This window comes from Pleurodeles waltl, chromosome 6, assembly GCF_031143425.1.
Source record: "Pleurodeles waltl isolate 20211129_DDA chromosome 6, aPleWal1.hap1.20221129, whole genome shotgun sequence".
Taxonomy (NCBI): domain Eukaryota; kingdom Metazoa; phylum Chordata; class Amphibia; order Caudata; family Salamandridae; genus Pleurodeles; species Pleurodeles waltl.
This window is the reverse complement of record NC_090445.1, coordinates 1,139,587,304-1,139,612,082: the sequence shown is the minus strand read 5'-3', so window position 1 is coordinate 1,139,612,082 and position 24,779 is coordinate 1,139,587,304. Positions and strand designations below refer to the sequence as shown.

The window sequence follows — 24,779 nt, the reverse complement described above, 5'->3', positions numbered from 1 at the left end:
CACTGCATCATAATTTTACCTCCTGCTCAGAGCAGGAGTAAAATTGACACATGGCATTTCTCTATTGAGGCTTCCTTGCATTGCTGGAGTTGCGTAATTTTGTTTACATTAACCCAGCAATGCGTGAGTTTAGCGCCAACAGATGCTTTCGAATTTCTGATACATCTGCGGAAATGTGCGCCATGGAGCTCTGTTTTGTAAATACAGTGCATCCGTGGAGTTGCTAGGGGATCATAGGGCTGCACAAGAAATCTGGGATGTGGTTTAGTGCCTCTTATACACGCACAGACCAAGTCAGGGGAGTGCATACCCTGGCGTGGGGCATGTTTATCTTACCACACCCCTAGAAAGGCCTGCAGCAAAAGAGAAGCTAATAGTTGTGTGTGTGTAGCCACCCCTTACCACAAGTGTGACATAATTCACGAGGAAGAGTAGTAGATGAGCACCATTATCAATCCCAGGCCCTGCAAAGCCCACGGAGGCGAATTCTGCCATCCCTTAAGGATGTCACAAACGTATAGGGATTTCCACAATGCACCCCATATAAGAGAAAATACGACTAGAAAGAGGAACTAACCCCGGCGTCCGTAGACTATACCTAAAGTGTCGCAGAGCTAGGCTGCGTCGGGTGGGAGGTGGAAATGATAGGGCATGTATTCAGTGATTCCGAGCCTGGCAACGCCCTCAGCCCTGCTCACTTAAAGGTGAGAGTGCGTTTCCTTTTTACAGCCTAATGCGATTGTCTGCCCAGCGCTTGTAAAGAAACGACCCTCGCTTTGAGAAGGTGTGAAATTCCGGCCTGCAATTAAGGGGCGCCCCTCCCAGGACAGGTACATTTTATGAGCCTGCTCCCTGGTTCCAGCCAGTCTGACACACTATGAGAAAGGAAGCGGCCCTAATAACGCATTTCTTCCCCCCAAATGGAGATAGTGCAGAGAAAAAACGTGTGTGTGCCTCCGCTTGTATCAATGACACCCACATCCTTCTAAACATTGAATATGCGGAGGTCCCAAGTGCAGTAGGCAGTGTATATCTGGCTGAGTGTGGCAGGGCAATAACCCCCGAGAGAGGTCCATCAATGGACATGAAAAGCATATTATATACTGAGCATCAGTGGCTCATGACGTGCAGGCTTCTCGTGTACAAGTTATTAACAGACGTATTTAACCTGAGCTCAAGTGAAGTGAGATCTTTAAGTACATTAGGAGGCCTAGACCCTTTTTACACATGGCTTTCGTTATCAATGGTGTTCTGTGGCAATGTAATGAGGCAATACATAAGCGAATCTGCAGTTTTCTTAAATAACTCAGGGCTACTGTATGTACGCCGCAGAGGTAGGCCAAATTATGCGGTAGGCTAGGTAAATTGTGCTGCAAGAGAAAAAATTATGCGGCCCAATGCAGCACAATTTTTTATTATATTACGTCACAATTGAGTCATATTTACACTTCTTAATAATGTCTGGGCATTGATTGCACCTCATTAGTACCAGTTTAACACTCAAATATTAAAATAAACAACAGAGAGTCGGCCAGTCAGCCTTGGCGAAGGGCCTTCCACGGCGCAGCAGCACTCACTGCTGTGTTTTGGGTAACTTTCGGACTGCTTGAACCACAATTCTTTTGATAAAAATCTGCAGATTATGCAGCAGTTGATGGATTCTGGGGCAAAAGCGGTACATTTACAGTTATGTAGGAAAAAAACAAATCTGCACAATCACATAATTCCAGTGGTCCTGAATATCCTTGTATCGAGCCAAACAGTAATAGTTTCAATGGGTCATGTTCATCTTCTCTTGCATAATTATATCTGGGTGTGTGCCTCAATGACTCGCTATATAGAGTAGCTGTTCTAATAAACGCGAATATATTACTATAGTGCAAAGGTCAAATTCTCTATTACCAAAGCTCAACGGTATCGACGACTGTTGATTGTCTCACTTACCAAATGTTATGAAGACTTTACATGGGTAAAGACACTTGATAATAGTTATGACACGTTTTCAATGGGATTTTCACACAGAACACAGATGTCATCCTTTGCCTTCTAGCTTAGGTTGAATAGCACTTTTCACAACTAATAAATATGAAAAAGGCTAAGGCATCATCCAAATATGAAGATGTGCCTAGTGTAATATGGTATATTACAATCAATGGTGAGGGAGGTGGGGGATGTATGACACACTCAGGACTTCACCTCTTGTGGATTATGGCCCTGTTTTATGGTAATAGCATATTACACTGTACATAATGTAATACAATATAATATAATGAAATGTAATGTTATAACATAATATAACAGTGTGTGCGCACATGCGTGTGTGGGAGAAAAGTAACCAGACAGGAAGTGTGTGGGCTCGGGGCCTCTCGCTAAATACACCTAATAGAGACATGGTGGAATTGGACAGAAATGCCCACTTTAGCAGCAGTCCAGGAAGCACAACAACAGCAAACTAAAGCATCAATTGAAGTGCCAGAGTGATTTATGGGATGTGGGAAATAGTTCATAAAGCTCTCTGGTGTGTTCCGTTCCCCCAACTTAGGGCCGGGACGGGGGCGGGATGTATTTTTTCAGCGGGCGACAGAAACCATGTTGGATCTATAGGCCGGGGAACACGCACAGGCAGATAGATCATGGAATTAATAGATAATCAATGAGAATTGGAGCAGATGGGATTAGAGCTGCATTAAACCCGAAAGCCGGCAGCGCGTGTGTTTTGAATGCGTGTTGTGTATTTATTTTGAATGAGTACTAAGCGTGTGTGCCCTGTGGACGTGTTTTGTATGCCTGCTTGCGGGAGTGTTTTTGTTGTTTGTTGTCTTTGTGTGAGGTTAGTGGTTGGTTGGCCTGTGTTTGTGTGGGTGCTTCGTGGATGAGTTTTGTGCGCCTGCTTGTGGAAGGGTTTTGGTTATGGGTAGTTGGTTAGTGGTGGGTTGTAGGTGTGCGTGTGTTTAGGTGGGTAAGGGAGAGAGAGGCAATAATATCTTTGGGTACCAGGTTGGCTTCCATTTGGAAACACAATCACCAGTAGCAACAGACTACCAGGGGGCCCCGCCACAGTCCCTTGGTTTAAGGTGTGTATGTGGAGGCACCGCGAGGGTGAGTGGGTCCCGTGACCCGCTGACCTCACCGGGGTCCCCACAGACAAGCTCGAGTGGCAGCATTCACAAGGAGAACATTCTAACGCGTTTGGGAGCTCCCCGACATTCTCGTGGGCTCTCCTGTGGGGCCGAGGGGATGTCACCAGACCGGGTCTTCTTAAAAGGATCACTGGTTGCCATTTGAAGGAGAGATACCTTAAGACGGAAACTATAGGCTGAGTAATATTAACAGATGTTTGTTCTAATGAAAAGCGGTTCTCCCCTCCTAACTGGGGAAGTGTGCGTATGCGCCGACCTAACATAGTGTAGAGGTAACAAAGTGCGCACGTGCGGAATGGGGGTCGGGGAGTAATGTTTATTTATGATAAATGTCACACGTAAATGGTATGTGTCCTTGCTCCGAAGAGAATATAGTAAATTGAGGACTGGATGGAAGGTTGTGAGAGGACACACGTTATCCCGCCAGGCCTCCCATACCTAAATATGACAGAAAATTGTATATTAATTACATTTATAGTATAAGTATACTAAAATGGTGAACACATCTTATACTAGACAGGAGTTTAAATGGCAAAGGAACATTTAAGTACGAATTACAATTATACGGCTTTTACTTTATATTTCTATTGGTGTTCCTTAAAACCCTAAATAAAACTTCAAGAACAGTTATCTGCGGCGTTTGGCGTGACATGCAGACCAACTCAGATTCTCATTTTTCTGGGGTCGAGAAGCGGAGTGCAGTTAAGGTGGAATAGGAACGCCGTTTTTTGTAACACTCAAAAAAACAGGGGGAACCGAAGCGCTATGTATATAAACAATCATATTGTCTGTGGCATAATCATATAAACTCGATAATAAACATTAAAAAAAAAATATATATATATAGTGGAAATTCATTGGCAGGAGTTAGTAGTTATTATGGCTCCACACTTTCCGAAGCATTGGATGGGTCCAGTCGCTATACTTCTAATTAATGAGGGGAGGAGGGTGCGCGTGAGGCCCCTGCGCGACCGCCGGACACCCCCGGGCCACATGTGAAAGTGCATCATTGGCGGATGAGCCGCGAAGCTGCCCGGAGCTGAATACTCAACTGCTCGCATCCTCGGCGCTTATCTTATCTGCTAGTTTCCTTTCCTCAGTAGTTTTAATCCTGAACAAGCCCCCCCTCCCCTCCGGCCCCGCTCTGGAGTGACAGGGCAGGCAGGCACCTCCTGCAAGGCCCCCTCCCTGGACGAATCACAGAGTGTTCGCTTCTATTGCCTTTGTCTGACAAGTCATCCATCTCCCGGGCCGCGGAGGGGAGGGGGGCTGCTTGTGGAGGGGGGTCGGCAGCTTTTAGAGAGACACACGCGGGCAGAGGAGGCTCCACTCTCTTGCCAAGCCTCCTGGCAGACACATCCCACCAGCAGCACCTCCCAGTGACACAGGCTGCTGCTGCCTGCGTTCTTGCGCCTGCTCGCCTCACTCTCCCCACTCTTGGGAGGGAGTCCAGCACCACCACACACTGCCGCCACCCTCGGCCCTCTATACCCGCCCGGAAACAGCTGCTGCGCTGTGAGGTGACAGGGGCACCGAGGTGGAGGTGGACGGCGGCCGCGGTGCACCTGCTCTTGCCCAGGAAGCCTGAGACTGGTGCCAGCCATGCCAGGGCCCCAGGTCTGACTAGTGACCACCTCAGGGCTGCAGCCATGACCAGAGGGGCCACCTGCTGCCCAGCCATAAGAAGCCCCCCGCCCTGCTGAGAGGACAGAGAGGACCGGCGCATATCCGAGGACCCCTGGCTCCCACACAGGACCACAGCCCTCGTCCAGGACTTGCCCTTCTCGGCGCCGGACCCGGACTCTCCTCCAGGACCCAGGCTCACCTCACAGGGCGCCCTGCGCATCTCCCAGGACCCCGGACTCGAGACCTGACTCCGGGACCCCAAGTCTGTCGCCGGGAGCCTTGCCCTCCGCACAGGACCCTGCGACTCTCCCCACAGGAATCCAGCGCGCCCAGGACGAGCAGTCAGCCGGCTCCCTTCACAGCGCAGCCCTCTTTTTGGAAAGTTCCTCCTTCGGCTCCCGGGACAGGGCAGAGGGAGGCGCAGCTGCCCGCGGGAGCCCCTCTTTTCCGGACTCTTGAAGTTCTCTCCCGGAGCCGACACGGCGACTACAGCCGAATACGTCCCCTTCCTCTGCTTCCCCATGGACATGCACTGCAAGGCGGACCCCTTCTCGGCCATGCACCGTGAGTACCGCCGGAGCCCGGCTTCAATGCGCTCTCTCTGCGCCCTCCCCCTCGCACTCTGCGTCTTTCCACCTCCGTCCTACGTTCTCATTCTTCCTTCCCCTTGCCTTTTTAATCTCACAATCCTTTCTACTTTCTTGCGTTTTTATTGTCCTCTCCCGTCTCTTCGATGTCAAGATGAGAATGCGCTCTTCATCAAGCTCCTCACACTTGTATTCGTTTCTCGTCATATTCTCCATTTTACACCCTCTTGACTTGTATTTCCTCACTTCTCTTTCTCCTGTCCGTGCCCTCATATTTTTATTTTCAACCGAGTGCATTCTTTCGTCTTCTCTGTATTTCCTCATTTTTCATTCGCAGATTCCATCGTCTCTTATTTTGTCCTTATTCGATCTTCCCGCCTAATGATCACCAGTTAATATTCCTTCATAATTTGCTTTTGTTTACACGCACATTTTCGGTTCCTTGCTTTTTCCACTGCCACATTTGTTCCCCTTGAATCCTGCCTACCCCTTACTATTATTTTCTGTGACTTCTATTCTTCCCTCGCTTGCTTTTCTCCTTCGCATTTTATTATTTCCTCATCACTTTATTCTATCTTTTTAAAAAAATGACCTCCTCACAATTTTACTCCCTAGTGTTTATTGTTTAACCTTCTACTGACTGCCTCACGTGTTTATTCTTCACCATTTACTCTCCGTTGTATTGTGTCGTCTCCTTGTCTGTATCCTCTCCACTCAGTTAACCTTTCATTACCACTTGACTCACTCCCCCTTTTTTTAAATTATTTTCTTAATATTTCCTTTCATCTTTCCTTTTATGATTTCCCCTTCCATTACTTGACCGTCCTGCATTGTTATTTTTCTTCATTCTCTTCTCACCGTATCTTCACCATTAAACTTGCTTAGCCAGTGGTTTTCCATCCCCGCATTTTACCTTCTTCTCTTCGGTGATTTACCTTCACCGTTCTCTGCACCTATTCCCCTCATTTTAAACACTTCTGCTTTCCGTTTTCAATCCATATTTTCTCACTATTTCGGCGATTCTTCTTCTTCCATACTTTCCTGGCGTTCCTACGGGACTAGCCCCCTTCTTGGCACTAATGTGGTCCCCAGGTGACCCCATTCTGTGACATCGCAGAGAGCTGTGCCATAAATGTCTGGCCAGAGAGGTGCTTGGCGCACTCCTTTGTGCCCCTCTCGTCCGCGCACCACCCCCTGGTTTACAGAGAGGGGTTCATACCGCTAAGCGACCTCCTGCAAACCAAACGGGATAGAAAGCAACTGCACCTCTGCGGAACACCCCGTCACCAACCCGCCTTCCAACTGAGCACCATCCCAGGGCCTTACACGCCGACATAGATTTATATACGCACGTATACACAAATATACGCCCGCGTTTATACAGAGAGGTTTATAGATTTATATAGATATATAAAACCGCTCTTACAGGTCCAGTTGGATCGAAATTAATAACAAATAAATAAAGTCAGAAACACTTTGAGCTCTGAAGTAAAAGAGAAAACAATTATATATATACATTTATTTATATATATATGAGTGTATATATATATATATATATATATATATATATATATATAATTTCACACTAGCATTGATCATAAATGTTACATATGAGCTCTATTAGACTTCATTGTGTCATTGTTTTAGAGTAAAATACAAGTCTCCCCAAAGGGGCGTCAGATATTATTGGTATTATTCATCCTGTGAATAAAAGAGCAGTGAAAAGGCGTAAACATCAAGCCATTCACACTGGTGGATTACTAATTTATTGCTCTGCGTAAACTTCGCTGGTGATGAGGTGAGCGGTGCACGCGCACCTGCTGAAACTGAGCCCGACCTTATAAAAGCACATCTTGTAGCAACAGAAAATGTTTCCTTGTATGTACATAAAAACATAGACCCTTTTCTAAAGTGAGAGAAACGCGCAGATACGTGAACACCCAGACCACACATTAATTAAAGCTTTGCTCGTACCCAATGATGCGATATCCGCGGCGCCGACAGCATCTATCTCAGTGCTCCAAGAAAAGAGAGGAGAAGATTTTGAGCCTGGACAGAGTTAAAACGGGTGATAAAATATCAACCCATAGGTGACATATTATTTCTAACTGCCACAATTGTGGGACGTTAGCGTGAACATATTTCCACTACACCCACCCCAAACCTCCCCCACTCCCACCCTCCCCAGTAAGAATATCCCGCACATTTTTGGGAATGAGTGAAGCTGTTTGCTGAAAAGCTCCTCGCGTGGGGAACGCGCCTTGACTTTGGCAGCGACTCTACGGCCGCCTGAAGCCCGAGGAGAGGGGCCCGCATTCCAGACAAGAGGCGCCCCTCACGCACAGCACGGCGCGCACCAGGCACGCACATCACGCACACATACACCGCACACACACACAGACGCGCACCAGGCACGCACAGCACACATACACAGAGACGCGCGCCAGACACGCACAATGCACACACACATTCATAGACGCACAGCACACGCACAGACGCACACCAGGGACTGGCAGCACACCAGGAACGCACAGCACACACACACACACAGACGCGCGACAGGCACACACACACACACACACACACCAGGTAGGCACAGAGAGCGATGAAAGTCACAAGGACAGATAGGGGCGCAATGCATGGGGAAGAACATGAAAGAGAAGCCACCGGGACCCACACTTTTAATTATTAATTTTTTAATCTTTGCTCCATCTGTTGCCTTTTAATAATATGTAATTCGAGTTATCAAAGGCGCCCCTGCATTATTTAGCACTCGAGCGCTGGGAAAATTGCTGGCTGGTAACTTTATATGAGACGTGCAGGGGCTGCTTGTATACACGCCGAGGCAAAAACAACCCCCCCCCCCCCAACAACCTACACGGCGGTGTGTCTGAATATCACCTACACTGCGAGCTGCGGGAAGGGGTAGCCCCACTTCCCGCACAGTCCCCCGCCCCCCCTCCCCAGGAACTTTCACACTGTCTTCTGGGGGGGGGGGTGGCTTTTTGAACAAGAACAGACTGAAGGCGATGCCACAAACTGCACACCGTTAGCTCCTTTGGGGGCGGGGAGGGAGGTGCAGCGTCTCCACCCCACTTCTGATTAATGAACCCACTTTGTGACATAGTATCGGTAAAAACCTGCAAACTGTGAATTTACAACAACAAAATCACCCGACAAACGAGCTGATCGTTGCCCCGTTTCGCATCCACCGTGACGAGGGAGCGGGGAGACCTGGACCCAGGCGTGCAGCAGGGACGTGTGAGGTGTGTGTGGGGTGGGGGTTCCACAAACTTCCTGCCTCCACGTGCATCGTGCAACTGTAGCCTAAAGGGCACTGCCCAAACAGCAACCTCCTGTGTACAACACTGCCACCCACCCCCTACACACGCACACGATGACAGGTGTGGAGGAGCGCCACGCACAGGAAGCCCTCGGGAGGCCCGAGGATGCACGTGGCTTCGGTGGTTTAGGCTCCGGCGGGGAGGGGGTTCCATCTGCGAGGAAAGATTTCGGATCGATGCGAGGGCAATGCGAGTTTCCTTGAGTCCAGAGCCAATAAGTCAGTGTCAGGGGAGAGGGGAAAACACACAAGTGCGAGCAGGTCGTTTCTCACCACACAAGGCAAAATCTCTATCTCGGCAGAGCTGCGGAGGGGCCTGCAGTGACTGGTAGATAGATAGATAGATAGATAGATAGATAGATAGATAGATAGATAGATAGATAGATAGATAGATAGATAGATAGATAGATAGATAGATAGATAGATAGATAGATGGATGGATGGATGGATGGATGGATGGATGGATGGATGGATGGATGGATGGATGCTACCACACACTTCTGGTAACCTTGGTTCACTCCACGCATGGACAGGAATGAACTACTGCGGATGTGTGATTAGACAGGGCAGCCCCACACTATCGCCACCTTTTCAGGGTATCTTCAACCCTTTCCCCCACCCCGCTGGCCGCCTCCTCCCCTGCTATGAGACTCAGAAGGAGCTGCCCGGTGTTTGTTTGCGCCCCGTTTTTCCTGCATGTTTTAATTTAACTTGACAACATGACTCGCCTGACCTGAGGACATTCATTTATATGTAATGGTAATAGTATCTTCTAAAGATGATGGAAGCACCAACCACCGTTCAGTGTAAGGTATGTGCTATACTGTTACACACACACACACGCACTATATATATGTTTGATCTATATTTCTCTACCCAGTTACATGTTTCTCTATATTTTTTTTATATGTAACGGGAGAGATGGGACATATGTAAAGAGCTCACTTATGTAGACTGAAATAACGAAACAGCGATGTCAGACTTTTCTATATGGATATTTTTCTGCAGAGATGTGTGTGAATGCGTGTGCTCACGTCAGTGTGCGCATATACATCATATGGTGAAAATGTAAACAGAGACCCCATCCGCTCACTACCTGAACACACACAGACACACACATGACATACTGCGGTGTTGGGAGGGATCGCTAATCCTATATTGTGTGGATATGCACATTTCACAGGGGGGTCCCACTAACTGGCCTGACAGTGAAAATCTGCGCACAAAAGATTGGAGAGAAAAGAAACCCAACCAAAGTGAAAAATAAAAGATAAATCCTCTTCATGAAACCCAAAAATCAGCGAAGTCGTGCAGTTGTATCCAGTAAAGTAAATGAGCCCGTTCTTGTGTTAGAAGTGTGAGCAGTAGTCTCAGTGTTACGTTTCTCATCACTTTGCATAGCTGCAAACACTCGGGGACACTGTCGAAGCCCGTTTCTCTCAGGGTGCAATGCCCTCTGTTTTCTCTCAGCTCACAGTCTTTTTCATTTTATACTTTTATTGCTATCACTTTTTCCTGTCTTCTTCTCTCTTTGTATTTTTTTTCTTTTTCTTTATCACACCCCGTCATTCCCTCCTTTCTCTTTGCTTTTTCCACTGTTCCTCTCCACGCGCGTCCCTCGCTCTGCGACCTCCACAAATTTGCTGAAAGCGCCTCGCGCCCTTCGCCGCCGACTAAACACCCCTTTCCCTTGGTGTCTCGGCCGCTCCCTCCCCTTCCCTCTCCCCAGCAGGGCACGGGGGAGTGAACCAGCTCGGAGGGGTGTTCGTGAACGGGCGGCCCCTCCCGGACGTGGTGCGGCAGAGGATAGTGGAGCTGGCGCACCAGGGGGTGCGGCCCTGTGACATCTCCCGGCAGCTGAGGGTCAGCCATGGTTGTGTCAGCAAGATTCTGGGCAGGTAAGGACCGCCAGGGGCGGGGCGGCGGGAGGGATGGGAGGGACCCAGATGCTTCAATTCCATATTATAATATATTGGCATTCCCAGGCGCTAGCCTTTTACCGGTCAGCCCTGCCAATGCTCCAAAAGGGGTAAAAGGCTGTGTTTGGAAAATACCACGGTAACATTTAAAAATCAATGTGTATTGCTATGGTGGGCACATTTGGAGATGCTTTCGGTTTACAAAATGTTCTTTACTGCTAAGAAACGGATCAAACCGGAAATATTTACAGCGCATTTTTATATTTGATATTTTGGCAGGAGTAAAGGTACTTTAGGTGTCTTACATTTTTGTACAGATCGTAATGTAGCGTATACCCGAGATTTGAACTGCTAAGTTATTGCAAGACAATTGGTGATTAGGAAAACGAAGAATATATTAATCAATTTCGAGAAACCAAACATTCCACCCCCTAAAAGTACACACTCTATAACGTGCAATTCGGCATCCTGGAATTTCCAAAGACTGCTAAATAACCATTTATTATTATAATTAATGGCGGTGGGGGCAGTTGAAAGTATTTTCATTTATTACCCGAAATCAGATTTTCACCCCCAAAACTCCCCTCCCCCCCACCCCACCCACCCCACCCTCCACCAAGCCGGATAAAAACTAACAGAGTAAGGGCCGCATACATTTTCCTGTTCTAGAAATATTAAAAACGAACTGGCGATACCAAACTGTCACACTAAAAGCGGTAAAAAGACTTGTTGTGAGACGCTTTTGTGCTTCGAATCACTGTATGATAGGCGCTTGGGCTCCACTGTAGGACGGAAAAGAGGCTGTGTGTCTAGGGTCCTAGTTTAACCCCTATGCGCACTGGAGAAGCTTCACTGCGTGTTAATATGTATAGCGCCTGCGCGGCCTCAATGCGCCGCTGCACAATAAACAGGTCAAGGGGAGGGCCAGGCATGCTTCTCAACGAGGGTGGAATCTTACCTTGGATCCTACAAACAAAAGAAGGTTACAGAATTAACACACTGCTCCAGCACGATTAATCACATTTTTTCCCCAGCACCATTAAATTGATTTTCCAGCAGTTGTAACGAAACCCCACTAAATGAGGAAGCTGTACCTCCCAAAAAAGGATATATAAATTCATGTGGCTGGAGAAAAAATAAAAAAATAAAAGGAGCTGGCTCTTGTGAGCTAAATTATGCCGGAACATGTACTACCATGCAGATTACTGTGCGTCTAGTCCTATTTTCCTAGTTTCTCCTAAAATCTCTCACACTCATGGGGCGTTGCACAGAGTCCTTTGAATTTGGTGGAACCCGAATTTGCCAGAAATAATATGCATTTATTTTTGGAAATACACATGATAATCAAGGGACTCGTTTGTTATCTAGTTTTTGGAATATTAAAAGGCCCATCAATCTAAAGTACAACCCTAAATGTAGTGAAACGCATTATTCTGAGACCCTTTTGTGCCTAGAAATGTTTTATGATAGGTGCTTGAATACATATGATTACTACCTAAAACAAAAAGAAACTAGAGGTTGTTAGCAGTTAGCAAAGGGCTTATTTATAAAAAAATGTTATAAATTGCATTCTAATATAATAGAGGGAGCGGTTTGATAAAGACACCGTGTTGGTGTACTGAATAGATGATCAATTATAGATCCATTTCACAACTGGAACACAAGTATATTATTGAAATGAGCCATATCACAGTGCACGTTTCATTTGTATATATAATAATATTTTCCATCTACTAATTCAAGACTCTTTTGTCGTATGAGCTGAAAAAAGCATACCGTGCAATGCGTAAGTCTTACCCCAATGGCAAGGTCACACAAATTAGTATACATGCTATAATGCTTTATACAACACCCGTCTCCTTACCCTTCCATCCAGCTGTAACCTTTGCCGCCTTTTCCACAGAAAAAGCAGCACCCCCGACCTTCAAGTGATCCCCACAAACAATTGTCTCTCTCCTAGTCTCTTTCCTCATTCTTATGCAAGTTAAATGTTTTTAATACAAGAAAACTCATTTTCTGTGGTTGTTAAATGTAAAGCGCACTAATGCCTTTTAGATAGCAAGAGAAGCACTACACAAAATAAATACATCTTAATCACGATGATTATACCTTTTTCTGAATTCGATATTCTAGGGGTGCAGTGACCCCCAAATATAAACTGTTGACTTCCGTTAATCTGTGAATAGTATGTTTTGGTGCCTCGAGGGGCTTGGCTCTGGACGTGGAGCTATGAAAGTGTTACTAACAAAGGTTAGGATATTTTACTGCAGTTTAACAGTGCGCCTAATTCAAATTCTAACAACCAAGTGACGCAAAACATAAGCTTTCCAAATTTCAGTGGTTCCATAGATCATGAATCCATGCGTCGACTCTTCATCTATATTTCATTCATTAATTTCTCCGATTTGGTCCGGCAGGTACTACGAGACGGGCAGCATCAAGCCCGGGGTGATTGGGGGTTCCAAGCCCAAAGTGGCCACCCCCAAAGTGGTGGACAAAATCGCCGAGTACAAGAGGCAGAACCCGACCATGTTCGCCTGGGAGATCCGGGACCGGCTGCTAGCAGAAGGCATCTGCGACAACGACACGGTGCCCAGCGTGTCCTCCATAAACAGGTAACACCGTGCCCGGGCCACCTCTGCCAGTGCGCCCGCCGCTGGCATCTCGTGTGGTGCCCGGTCCTGGCGTTCGTCGAGATTTAGCCCCGTTGTTCCGCGAGGCATAATGTTGATTTTATCGGCCCACCTGGAGATATATCTATGTGTATGTGGTGGGGCTGTGAAATACGTTTAATTATGACTCACAGCTGAGATATATATCTTTATCTGTCCATTTGTACGCATGACATATTTTGGATATATGTGACGCAGTTCTTTCTAAGTATAGGATATATAGATTTACAGAGAGAAAAGCTGGTTGATTTAAAATGTGTCTTTTGTGCCTTGTGATTTGTATGGGAACGTGGACCATTGGTAAAGATTTCTTGCATGAACATTTGCATAGAAATAAGATGTTTAATAGCTGAGTTATTGCGCATTACTCTGGTTAGTGCCTCGTGCATTGATCACGCCGTGCGCAGCGCCCTCTGGCACGTGATGTTTGTTGTTCAGTGTCTTCCAACGGTGCCTTTTACGTACATGCTCGCGTGGATCCAAAGGCAGGTGAGGTCAAAAAGTGTCACTTTTGTACTTTATGGTTTATTTGGGGATGAGGAATCAGATTTTCCAAAATCAGTTTATTTTAAAATGAATACTTTCTATATTCACAGGCAAGTCGTTTTTATTTTTTTTAAGTGGACGTTAGCAAACACACATCTGGCTACATAAAATGTACAAAGACTTAAAAATTACCCTTGATTTTTAAGATGCAAAAATTCAACTTTCACCTTTCCTTTGTTCCATGCATATTACAAGCATATTACTGTTCTGCGGTATTCCCGGCAGCAGAATAACAAACAGCATGTCCCAAAACGGAGGCATTTGGAACAAACTGCTCTTAAATTGTTTTCCTCCACAAAGAAGTTTCAGTTCCTGCCGGTTAGTCATCAGTAATTTTCTTTTTTTGTAAACCAGTACAGTTTACTGGTTAAATATTTACAGCTTGTAGAGGAAAGTGAGATGCAGCAGCTTTGAGTTTGGTCCAGCGCCCAGACGCACGGCATCTATGTGAAACACACAATATGTGAACAAAATATCTATCCTCGTTCATAGCATGCTATAGTACATCTCTTAATGAGTCTCTCTAAAAGAAGCCCCTTCTTCACAGGTAGCGGTTGTGCCACGAAGACGTGCGGCGCTGGCTGTACAGGCGCGCGCTCTCCATGTTTGAGCGGCCATGGCCTGTTCCCAAGTCATGCTGGAAGCAGCAGGTGCAATTATCTGCCCAAATGTACCTTGGCTGCCGTGCGTCCCCCAGACGTGGCGTGCTGTGAAATACTGCAGCCACCGCAGGAAATCACCCCGGTGTGTGTCATCGCCGTGAAACAGCTTATTAAGTTATGAGTAGGGCAACATAACACTGATGGGCTAATTATACACCTGCCCCAGAGCCAGCGCAGGTGACTCGGCGAGGCGGTCGTATACTCAGGAAGCGGGCGTCTAGGCGCTTTAGAGGTGGAAGGGGCAGCAGGGAAGAGCGCCTTGAAGAGATGGGCCTGTGTTTCGCAGCGCGTGAGTGGTAAGGTCACTCGACCGCTCGAGGACGATTTCTAAACAGGTCATAATAGCCTCTGGGGGCCCGACCCCTCACATCTGAAACAATACTTCACAGAGAGGCTCCACCAGAAAACACGGCTCCCCCTATTAAGATATAGTACAATTGAGGAGACAGGCGTCGCAGCCAGTGAGAGATAAGGGCCTTTGCCTCCAAGAGCTAACACAGCACCTTGGGAAGTGACTCATGCCCCCCTTGATCAAGAAAACATGCATTGAGGTAGTGACCGTCTGAAGGGGAAGAGACCCCTGGGGAGACGACACCCTTCTCCCAAGAGGGGTTGGGTAGGGAGGGTCGGGGCGTGTGGGGGGGGGGGGTGGTATGCCACTCTGAGGAGACAAGGTCCTGTGGATGGGGCAGGAGCACCAGAGCCCTTCTCTTGAGGTACTGAGACAGCCCCAGAAGAGACAGGGCGGCCCTAGGGGACTCTACCCCCCTCCCCGCAGGCAGCAGAACATTCTGAGTCGAGTAGACACTGAGAAAATATGTATCCCCTCGTGGTGGCAAGTCCCCTCCCACCCAGAGGGGACAGTCCCACTAGGGAGACCGAATCCCATGAAAAGATGTGGCTCCTTGAGGTAGCAGGTCATCCCCCGGACATGGTGGGACACCTCTGAAGAGATGAGCCCGCTGATGAAACAGTACTGAGAAGAGAAGACGGCGTCTCCTGTGGGAGGTGACCCTCTGGGGAAAAACGACCACCATCCAGGATGGTGGGATGTCCTCTTAAGGTAGGAGAAAGCCATGCAGAGGCAGCCATCTCTGAGAGTGAGGAGTCTGAGGGGCAGATGATTAATGGGGCACCTCAAAGGACTGATATAATCTTCCATTGCACCATGTTAACCGTTTACGGCTTGTGTGCCACAAACTGCTTTTTATGTATGTATACATATATATAAATATACACATAATGAAGTTTGTGACACACACAAGTCACACCAAGACCTGCAATTATGAACGGGGTACATATATAATAAAGTACTCGCTGCCGTACCAATCATTATAGGGATATTGCAAGTCGCACAGGAGGTCCATACCCATATAGAAAAACTAAGCCAGTGACTTGCAATATTCTTATTATGTATGCCAGGGGTACTTTACCCTATATAATACATGGTCACATCATCACCTTTCCCACAAACCACTTAACACCTTGGTGCATAGCTCTTTCATATGAAAGAGTGAGCATGTTTGCACACATGAAGAATACAAATTAAACATAGTGCAAAATTAAAAACATAAAAAAGTGTTAGATATTTGTGGCAAACAGATATTAGAAACAGTTCAATACAAAGATTTTTTTAAATAAAAAAAAGCGGCAGTAGCTCGGAATGTATTTAAACATGCAGAACGATTCTAGCTTTTCTTTATCTGATGAGTGCAAAACCAAAGCATATTGTCCCTTTTTGTCATTGTAAGCTATTAAAATAGAGCAAAAGAAAGAAAAACAACATTGTGCTTTCATTGCTTTTGTACAGCTGCTTCAATTGTGCTCCATGACCTAACTCCCTTTCACCCCGGGTGCTGGTGCTGGCCGTAGGCGTTGTGATGTCAGAACTTGACTGTAATAACTTATAGTAGCTACGCTCTGACGTCCTTTCTTAATAATCAGCGACTGGGTGCATCACAAGTCGCTGATTGTAAAAAACTCGGAGACTGACATTTATAAAGGAACGACAGAATCTTATATATTACATATACTAACTCTGCAGTAGGCACCAAATCGAGGAGTACTTATCTAAAGCTCAAATAATTATCAGCACACAAACTCAAACTACTAGAGTTTCATCATTTGTGAGCAATTTGTTCCTGTTGCGCCTAAAATGTAGAGAGATTCACTTTGAAGCACTTCATCGCGCATCCAAACTACTAAGAAAGCTGCTGCCACAATTGTAGAATAAATGGCAACATAATTGATGGAATTTAGCTATAAGGCAAGACACATCTTTTTTAAAGTAAACCTGCAGTAATTTATATCAGTTATCATCTGGTGAGATCCAGCCAAACTCTTCACAGGGAGCCGTAAGGGGAACTGACTGTAGAAATTCATTGATATTCAATTGGGGCATTATTTGACTTTGATTAACCCTTAGCATTCAGTAAAATGTTTGGTTTTGTTGTTATTGAAACTTTTCGTCATAGGTGGGTTTTTTTTACAATGTTGAAAGGTAATAGTTGATTATGATTTCAAAAGAAGCTTGCATTTTCTGGTATCTATCTGTCTATCTATCTATCTATCTATCTATCTATCTATCTATCTATCTATCTATCTATCTATCTATCTATCTATCTATCTATCTATCTATCTATCTATCTAGGGATCTGTATTTTTATATTGGACAGAGAACATATAAGTTGTGAGTAGATAAGTAAACGGAGGGCTCATGATCCACCAGAGAAGGAGCCATGAGTTGGGTGTACAAGTTCTTGCTTATAAACAATGATAATAAAGGCCACTGTATGAGCATTGAGGTATGGTTGTGCAAGAAATTACAATTTATTTTAAGGGGAGAGATGTAAGTCATTGCAGAATGCTTCTGAAATGTTTTTTTTAATCTTTATGTGATTTCTTGTCCTCCTTCTTTTACTGTTATTTTGGAGAAATATCACGTTTTACGTTGCCTGTTGCTTGTGCTACCGTAACTTGTATTTTGGCTAACTGGCTTGGTTAAAAGCATTTTCTTATCAAATATTATTAGTAAACATTTCTTTGAAGATGCATTTGGTGTGAGTTATTGACAGCGCAGCACTTACAACTCATAGCTTCAGGGCACTGAAGACAGTCACATTCTATTACAAATAGAAATATACCGATTCCTTCAAACAATATATTAACCACACAAACTGTTTAACATTTAGGTACAATACAGATCACACAAAGGAAATTGTAACTTATAAATTCTTAAAGTACAGGCTGCTTATCAAAAGGGTGTTACCAGTGGGATTTTCAGTTTTACCTTTTTGAAAATAAATTTACGTTGAAACAATTGGGTGAAAAATAAGGCAAAACCAACAAATGCTTTGTATGTATTCAATTAAATTAAAAATAATATTTGAACATTTCTCTGATCGCATATGTCCCTAATGTGTAATTAAAGAAAACATTGATTGTTTATTTTCATGAAGAGTATATAGACTTGGGAAGTGTATGGCAGAAGAGTATATAGACTTGGGAAGTGTATGGCATCAGTGAAACCATCCACAAAATTAAACATAAGTAATAATCTACGAGGTGATCTAATTACATTAATTATGTATATAGAGAATTCCCTTTTCAATCAGAAATGTTGTCTATTGTTAAAAGCCAGAGTCACTTTGAACTAGAGAGACCAACATGAGAAAGTTACCCCAGCATGTGTGTAATACAATTGGACATTTAGACTTTGAAAAATCCGGTTGACTTTTCAATTTCAGGATAATGCCAACATTTATTTGTTATTCTATGCTATTCTATGTAGCGCTTGTGGAGCGCATACTACCTGATTCTAAAAGATCAATCTTTCAAATTCCTAGTTCATCAAATGTCCACCCACAGTAATTCAGAACTTTTGCAGCATGGCCGCCTTCCCTTCCACAGAATCATGTTCCCTGGACACTTTCTATAGGTATCCATGAATTACGCAGCTTCAATGTCAATAGGTTTCTTTTAGCAATGTAAGCCCTACGTCATGTCATCAATGTGGACAGTGGAACCTCAGCTTCATTTGGTGTAGACTGATGGCATTAGTGGACAACCGTACTATATCTAACACTTTGGATTTGGAACCCTGGATTGGCAGTCAAAACCAGTGTATAGTACAGTCTGTAGCGCACAAGTATCATTGAAATTAGGTGTAGGCTTTGAGCCTTGAAAAAATCTGACATTGTTACGTCCTACAAGAACAACTGGTGACAGATTAACAGCTCTAAAACTGAGTCTGCTACATCACCTAAATTCATAATCCCTGGCTACCCCTATTAGTGTTTTTTGTGATATTCTAGTACAGCATTTAGAGAACGATATATGTTTTGCTCAAATTGAGGTAGATAAGAAATAAGATTTCAGTGAGAGCGTGGTTTACAAAACCGGAGAACCGAACAATTTAAAAAGATTTTTTGTTAATTTCGATTTCTATTATTTCTTATTTCTGTGGCGGGAAGAGATTTACACAGTGCATTTTCACTGGTTTACTTATTTTAGGGTGCCAATAAATATAGGTGGTTGTCCTCACTTTTTATTGAAATGATCATTGAGTCTTCACAGCCTGGTTCCCTTCTGATGTAAATATGCAGAATCCTCAGCATTGTAATAGTAAATGTGATGTTGTGTTTGATGCCACTGATGTAGTCGTCAAGTTTTACCAGCACAGATGAGGCGGCACGTCTTCGATGTAGGCCTGGATCCTGTGAAATGTGACAAATGTGTAAAGAGGTCATGAGATAGTTTTACGTTACGGCGTCAATGTGCTTATTGGTTAGTTTAATTTTGCTCCCAGTTGAAAGAGAAGCGGTTGCGGCTTCCTCATTGGACATTAGGAATGTTAAAATTAAACCTATATTAATATTGCGCAGATGTCGCTACCGCTTACCAGCTGTTGAGAGATTATGACAAAGGGTGGGGAGGGTGGATCACAGTTCAACTCTCAATGCAGGTATTCTCTGCAGTAAAAAAAACTATCACAAACGCCAGGAAATTCCTCTGCATTGGACAGATTTATGCAAGTGAAGAATTCACAGGACCAGGAAACTGAACAAAAATGTCTTTAAGAAATGTTGACACCCCTCCTCTTCTTCTTGCAACCTTGTGTGCATAAGGTCCATGATAATAATAGAAGTTTATGTACATTTATTAAAATTAAGAGAAGAGGTCGTTTGTTGTCTACTTAGCAAGATGAGCTTTTACCAATACAGTTAGTGCTAGATAATTTTCTCCCAACCTAGAGGTAAAGTTGGTGTTGCAAGAGCTGTGCGAGCCGGAAGTGTGGAGAACGTGATCTGCACAACCTCCGCAAAAGCACACATTCCCTGGTTCTGAAGGGAGGGAAGCACCTCCTTGTCCAGCATAAACATGCTGCGGCCTAAGGCGGAACCTGCTAATGGAAGAGATATTTATCCAATAGGAGGTGGTTAATGGGGTACAGACTATAGCAAGTACGGATATTGAAAGGTAAGGAACAGAGGGTCCTTACAAGCACTGGTATGTAGCATCAGAAGGGTATAACGATACTGTCAGTCTAGAATCTACCGGCTCAGAATATAGGTGGCTTTGTGACCCATGTTGTCACGAGTGAAGCTTGAATAGATCTGCTTCTCTGTAACAATGAGCCTTCATTTCACTTAGAAGCGAACAAAATTTATTCAAACACCACCCACCCACGCTTTTTGCTAGTGAACATTTCTTGGATTTTTTTTTAAGTGACATAATTCAAGAGAGAAAGACAGGATGATCAACACACTGCCTGTCTTGAATTAGCAAGATATACATTTTCCACTGTGTTACCAAGGGTAGAGCGGGGTGTGTCAGTAGAGTCCAATGTGAGGGTGGACTCTTGATGATTCAAGAGGGTCCACACTCACTCTGCTGTTTCATTTACGTCTTCAGTTCACTTTTGCCTCTTTGGCTGTAATTTCCACCACAGTGCTGGGTTCGGACCATCTGGGACGTCTTCTGGTTTGAGTCTGCACTAACAGCATTCACACCGCCATGAGACCTGTTAGATCATGGACACTCACAAACATTTTCACAGGGGCCAAAAAGTTTAGCCTGTGATGTGCCGGAGGGCCGCATCGATGCCAGAGGAATGGCGGCATCAAGGCAGCAAGGGGATTAGGGGGATTGGCTGTTAGGTATGGGTAGGCGAAGTGAAGGATATTCGCCTAGTGACTGAATTGAGCAATATGAAACTAGGAAACCTGAGATTAATCTCAGCTTCCCCACTTTTCCAAATTGTGTGATCCTAGACAATTGCTTATTTTCACTTTCCCTCCTTTTTGTCACTATCACATATGAGGACAGCAAAGTTTCAGCATCCACACTGTAAAAATATGCTCCTGTGTTTGAATGAATAAACTACAATATTGTTCATGTATGGTAGGAACCCAGGTCACTCAAAAAGTGGACAGAACATCTGAATTGCCTCTTTAATTCACTATTGGCATATTTGTCAGGGTAGGGGTAAGAATTAATGTTTCTAAATTCATGTTTGAAAATTATCACTTTTAAATTAATACTTCTTATTGCAGTGATATAATAACTTCTACTTAGGTTGAAAGGTTCACCATGTTAACTTAATACACTTTTTGAATTTTGAAGCAACTGTTATATTTTTACACTTTTGCTGCAGGATGTATTTAAAAATGAACCTCTTTCCTAAGTGAAGCTTGGGACTCTTTAGTTACTTCCTTTCCACCAGTTAACCACAAAATAAACAATTGCTTCTCTATTTAAGGTCTTTTATTTTCAGAGCTGAATCCAGTGAACAGCAGCCCTGTACTTCTGTCGCCCAGGGGGGCACATGTAACGGTCAGGGAGGCCGCATGCGGCCCCTGGGCCGTACTTTGGGTATACATGTGTTAGATGGTAGGTGGTGATGCATTGATCCAGAAATATCAAGGCAATGAAGCATTCAAACGGAGAAATAAACGCATTGACAGTTGCTAATGACCACACAACTCATTCATTACTTTCACATCCCACATTCAGTTCTGCAGATCCTACCTGTCCTCCAGTCTGCCATCCCTTTATTTACAAAAAACTTATGTCAGTGTCCATCCAAATCCCAATGAAACTTGCTAGCAGTATTGCCTCGTTATGATTAGGTGAGCCGAAGAACGGAACTGCAAGTGAGATGAAAAGAGAGCAAGATGTGCTTTCAGTCCGAGACAGAACTGGCAGCACAATATTCGACTGTCAGTAAATTATGATCTCCCTGTATTCAGTTCCTCTACAATTAACTTGGTAGTTCTTCAAAATACAAAGTACTTGTGAGTGTTCAACACAGCAATTTTGAGCATGTGATTTTGGACTCAGTTAAAGACACTGTACTCCCACCAACAATATCTTTGAGATTTTTTTCTCTTGAATACCTGGTTGAGGCAAATGAAAACTAACCATTTTGATCAAGGGACATCAGCCACTTTGATCGAGGGAAATTGACCACTTTTCTTGCATGCTATTAAGTCATCCTTCTCAGACTCTTGGATTACTTCATTGATCCCAATGGCATTGCCAAAATCTCCAGTTACAGAGCATATCTGTGAAAGGGTGCACACTGTCACAAGTGGCAGTTTGGTGTCCAATGGTATATTAGATTGTGATATAAACGATTGTTCCTCTCTTGAAGAAATACATTTTATCTAAAGTGGCAACCACACTTGTACTATCTGACCTGTTCATGTCATTTGATAGGCGAAGGCCTCTATCGGCAAGGATCTTACTTGTACCTTCTCACCGGCCTCAAGTCAAATGATGCATCCAAAGTGAGTCGAAAACATATTATTGTGGGGAACCATTTCAGAAGTATAATTTACAAACAAATGACATTGATTCTTAATAGCACTGCTCAATATTCCCAGTCATCGAATCAAATAATGTTTTGGAATTCAAAGTGTAATTTAATTCCAATATTATGTGCTATTTGGACATGGAACACATTTTCTGAGCCATTTTATAATACAGCATCGAACTGTCTTGGAAATGTGTGTTGTGCAACACTTTCCTTCGATCAGCACAACAGGCTGCTGTTTCAAACCCGCTCATGTATGTTTATGGGTCAGTCAGGCCTGCATTGCATCAGGAATACCCTTCCTTGATACCTGGATGCTTTTAGTTCGAAGGGAGATCCGCGTGCAATGGCATCACAATGCGGCTTCCATCAGCCAGATATTACTGCATGAGGACATGTCTGTGCCCCGGTAGGCAGAAGTTGGTTGATACCTTGTACCATCATCAGTTGGTAACTTAATCCCACATAAGGGGTAACAGGTTCTTCAAGACAGTTCCTCAATACATTGGAATCTGACTTTGCAACTATAAAATGCAAGGCAACATTGCAAAGTTAATGCCTTGCCCTTACACCAAGCCTTCGTGCACCTGCATAATAACCTGCTTATATGAATCATACCAAGCTTCCCTGGACCTGAATAGTAGCCTGGTTATAGGAATCATTCCAAGCTTCCCTCGACCTGCATAGTAGCCTGCTTATAGGAATCATACCAAGCTTCCCTGGACCTGCATAATAGCCTGTTTACAGGAATCATTCCAAGCTTTCCTGGACCTGAATAGTAGCCTGGTTATAGGAAACATTACAAGCTTCTCTGGGCCTGCATAGTAGCCTTGTTATAGGAATCCTTCCAAGCTTCCCTGGACCTGCATAGTATCCTGCTTATAGGAATCATTCCAAGCATCCCTGGACCTGCACAGTAGCCTGCTTATAGGAACCATTCCAAGCTTCCCCGGACCTGCATAGTAGCCTGTTTACAGGAATCATTCCAAGCTTCCCTGGACCTGAATAGTAGCCTGGTTATAGGAAGCATTCCAAGCTTCTCTGGGCCTGCATAGTAGCCTGTTTACAGGAATCTTTCCAAGCTTCCCTGGACCTGCATAGTAGCCTGCTTACAGGAATCATTCCAAGCTTCCCTGGACCTGCATAATACCCTGCTTACAGGAATCATACCAAGCTTTCCTGGACCTGAATAGTAGCCTTGTTATAGGAATCATTCCAAGCTTCCCTGGACCTGCATAATAGCCTGCTTACAGGAATCATTCCAAGCTTTCCTGGACCTGCATAGTAGCCTTGTTATAGGAATCATACCAAGCTTCCCTGGACCTGCATAATAGCCTGCTTACAGGAATCATTCCAAGCTTCCCTGGACCTGAATAGTAGCCTGCTTATAGGAATCATTCCAAGCTTCCCTGGACCTACATAGTAGCCTGCTTATAGGAACCATTCCAAGCTTCCCTGGACCTGCATAATAGCCTGCTTACAGGAATCATTCCAAGCTTTCCTGGACCTGCATAGTAGCCTTGTTATAGGAATCATACCAAGCTTCCCTGGACCTGCATAATAGCCTGCTTACAGGAATCATTCCAAGCTTCCCTGGACCTGAATAGTAGCCTTGTTATAGGAATCATTCCAAGCTTCCCTGGACCTGCATAGTAGCCTGCTTATAGGAACCATTCCAAGCTTCCCTGGACCTGCATAGTAGCCTTGTTATAGGAAACATATTTTCGGTCTAATCGCGTGCAAGCTTTGTTGACGACATTTACTGGTTGGACATATTGATCAATTAGAAAGGTAGGATCAAACGGCCATTATAATTACCGTAATGCCTATTCACCAGTTATTGCAGGTGCGATGGTTGTAAAACCCAATAAAGAACTAAAAAAATTAAAACGAAAACAGTCATTGTGATAGATCATTAAAGTAATCCCTTGCCAATAAACTTTAACTCATTTTTATGCCATAAGGAAAGTACGGTGGAAAATTACACTAGCATACTCTTTCAAAATGATACTGACAATATCAGCAAGCCGCATATGAATGTCTTTTGCTTGTATTGCATAACAAAGAAGCAGTGCCCAGGAGAGATCAAACTCCTACATGGCTGTGAAAAGGTTAAATGACGGTCCTGAGATATGTGTAGCTTAGCAGTTTTACGAGAGGGGCGCACGCAATTGCCAAAGTCATTTAAATACGCGCATGCCTCGGCAGGAAATGGCGGCACGTCTGCTGGCAGAAAAACAGCAGAGTCTGCTGTGGAAAACAGCATGGCAGAAGCGAGGCCCACAAAGGTTACTGACGCGCCATCGTGCAACGCAGCAGAATCGCATGACGTGAGCACGCAGCAAGGCCCATATTTTCCCATTTTTTGTCATCTCACAATTGAAAATTCTCTATATATAGTCTTTCAGAAATCTGCAGGCCTCTTTCAAAACCTCTTTGCCATAGTGTGTTGTTGCAGCGAAACGTCG

At 44.5% G+C, this 24,779-nt stretch overlaps 1 protein-coding gene across 13 annotated transcripts in view; it reads left to right on the top strand.

Annotated features, from left to right (window-relative positions):
- The first annotated feature begins 4,434 nt into the window (after positions 1–4,434).
- The window catches only part of PAX2 (paired box 2), a 123,399-nt gene continuing 103,054 nt past the window's right edge, over positions 4,435–24,779 (top strand). For 10 of the 13 annotated variants that reach the window (XM_069240356.1, XM_069240357.1, XM_069240350.1 and 7 more), the window contains exons 1-3: positions 5,177–5,330; positions 10,426–10,594; positions 13,033–13,230. In XM_069240356.1, the coding sequence (XP_069096457.1) occupies positions 5,288–5,330; positions 10,426–10,594; positions 13,033–13,230 (410 nt within the window). In that variant the 5' untranslated portion in view covers positions 5,177–5,287. Of the gene's footprint in view, positions 5,331–10,425; positions 10,595–13,032; positions 13,231–24,779 lie in introns of all 13 variants that reach the window. The other 3 variants (XM_069240351.1, XM_069240348.1, XM_069240358.1) reach the window with 2 other exon arrangements.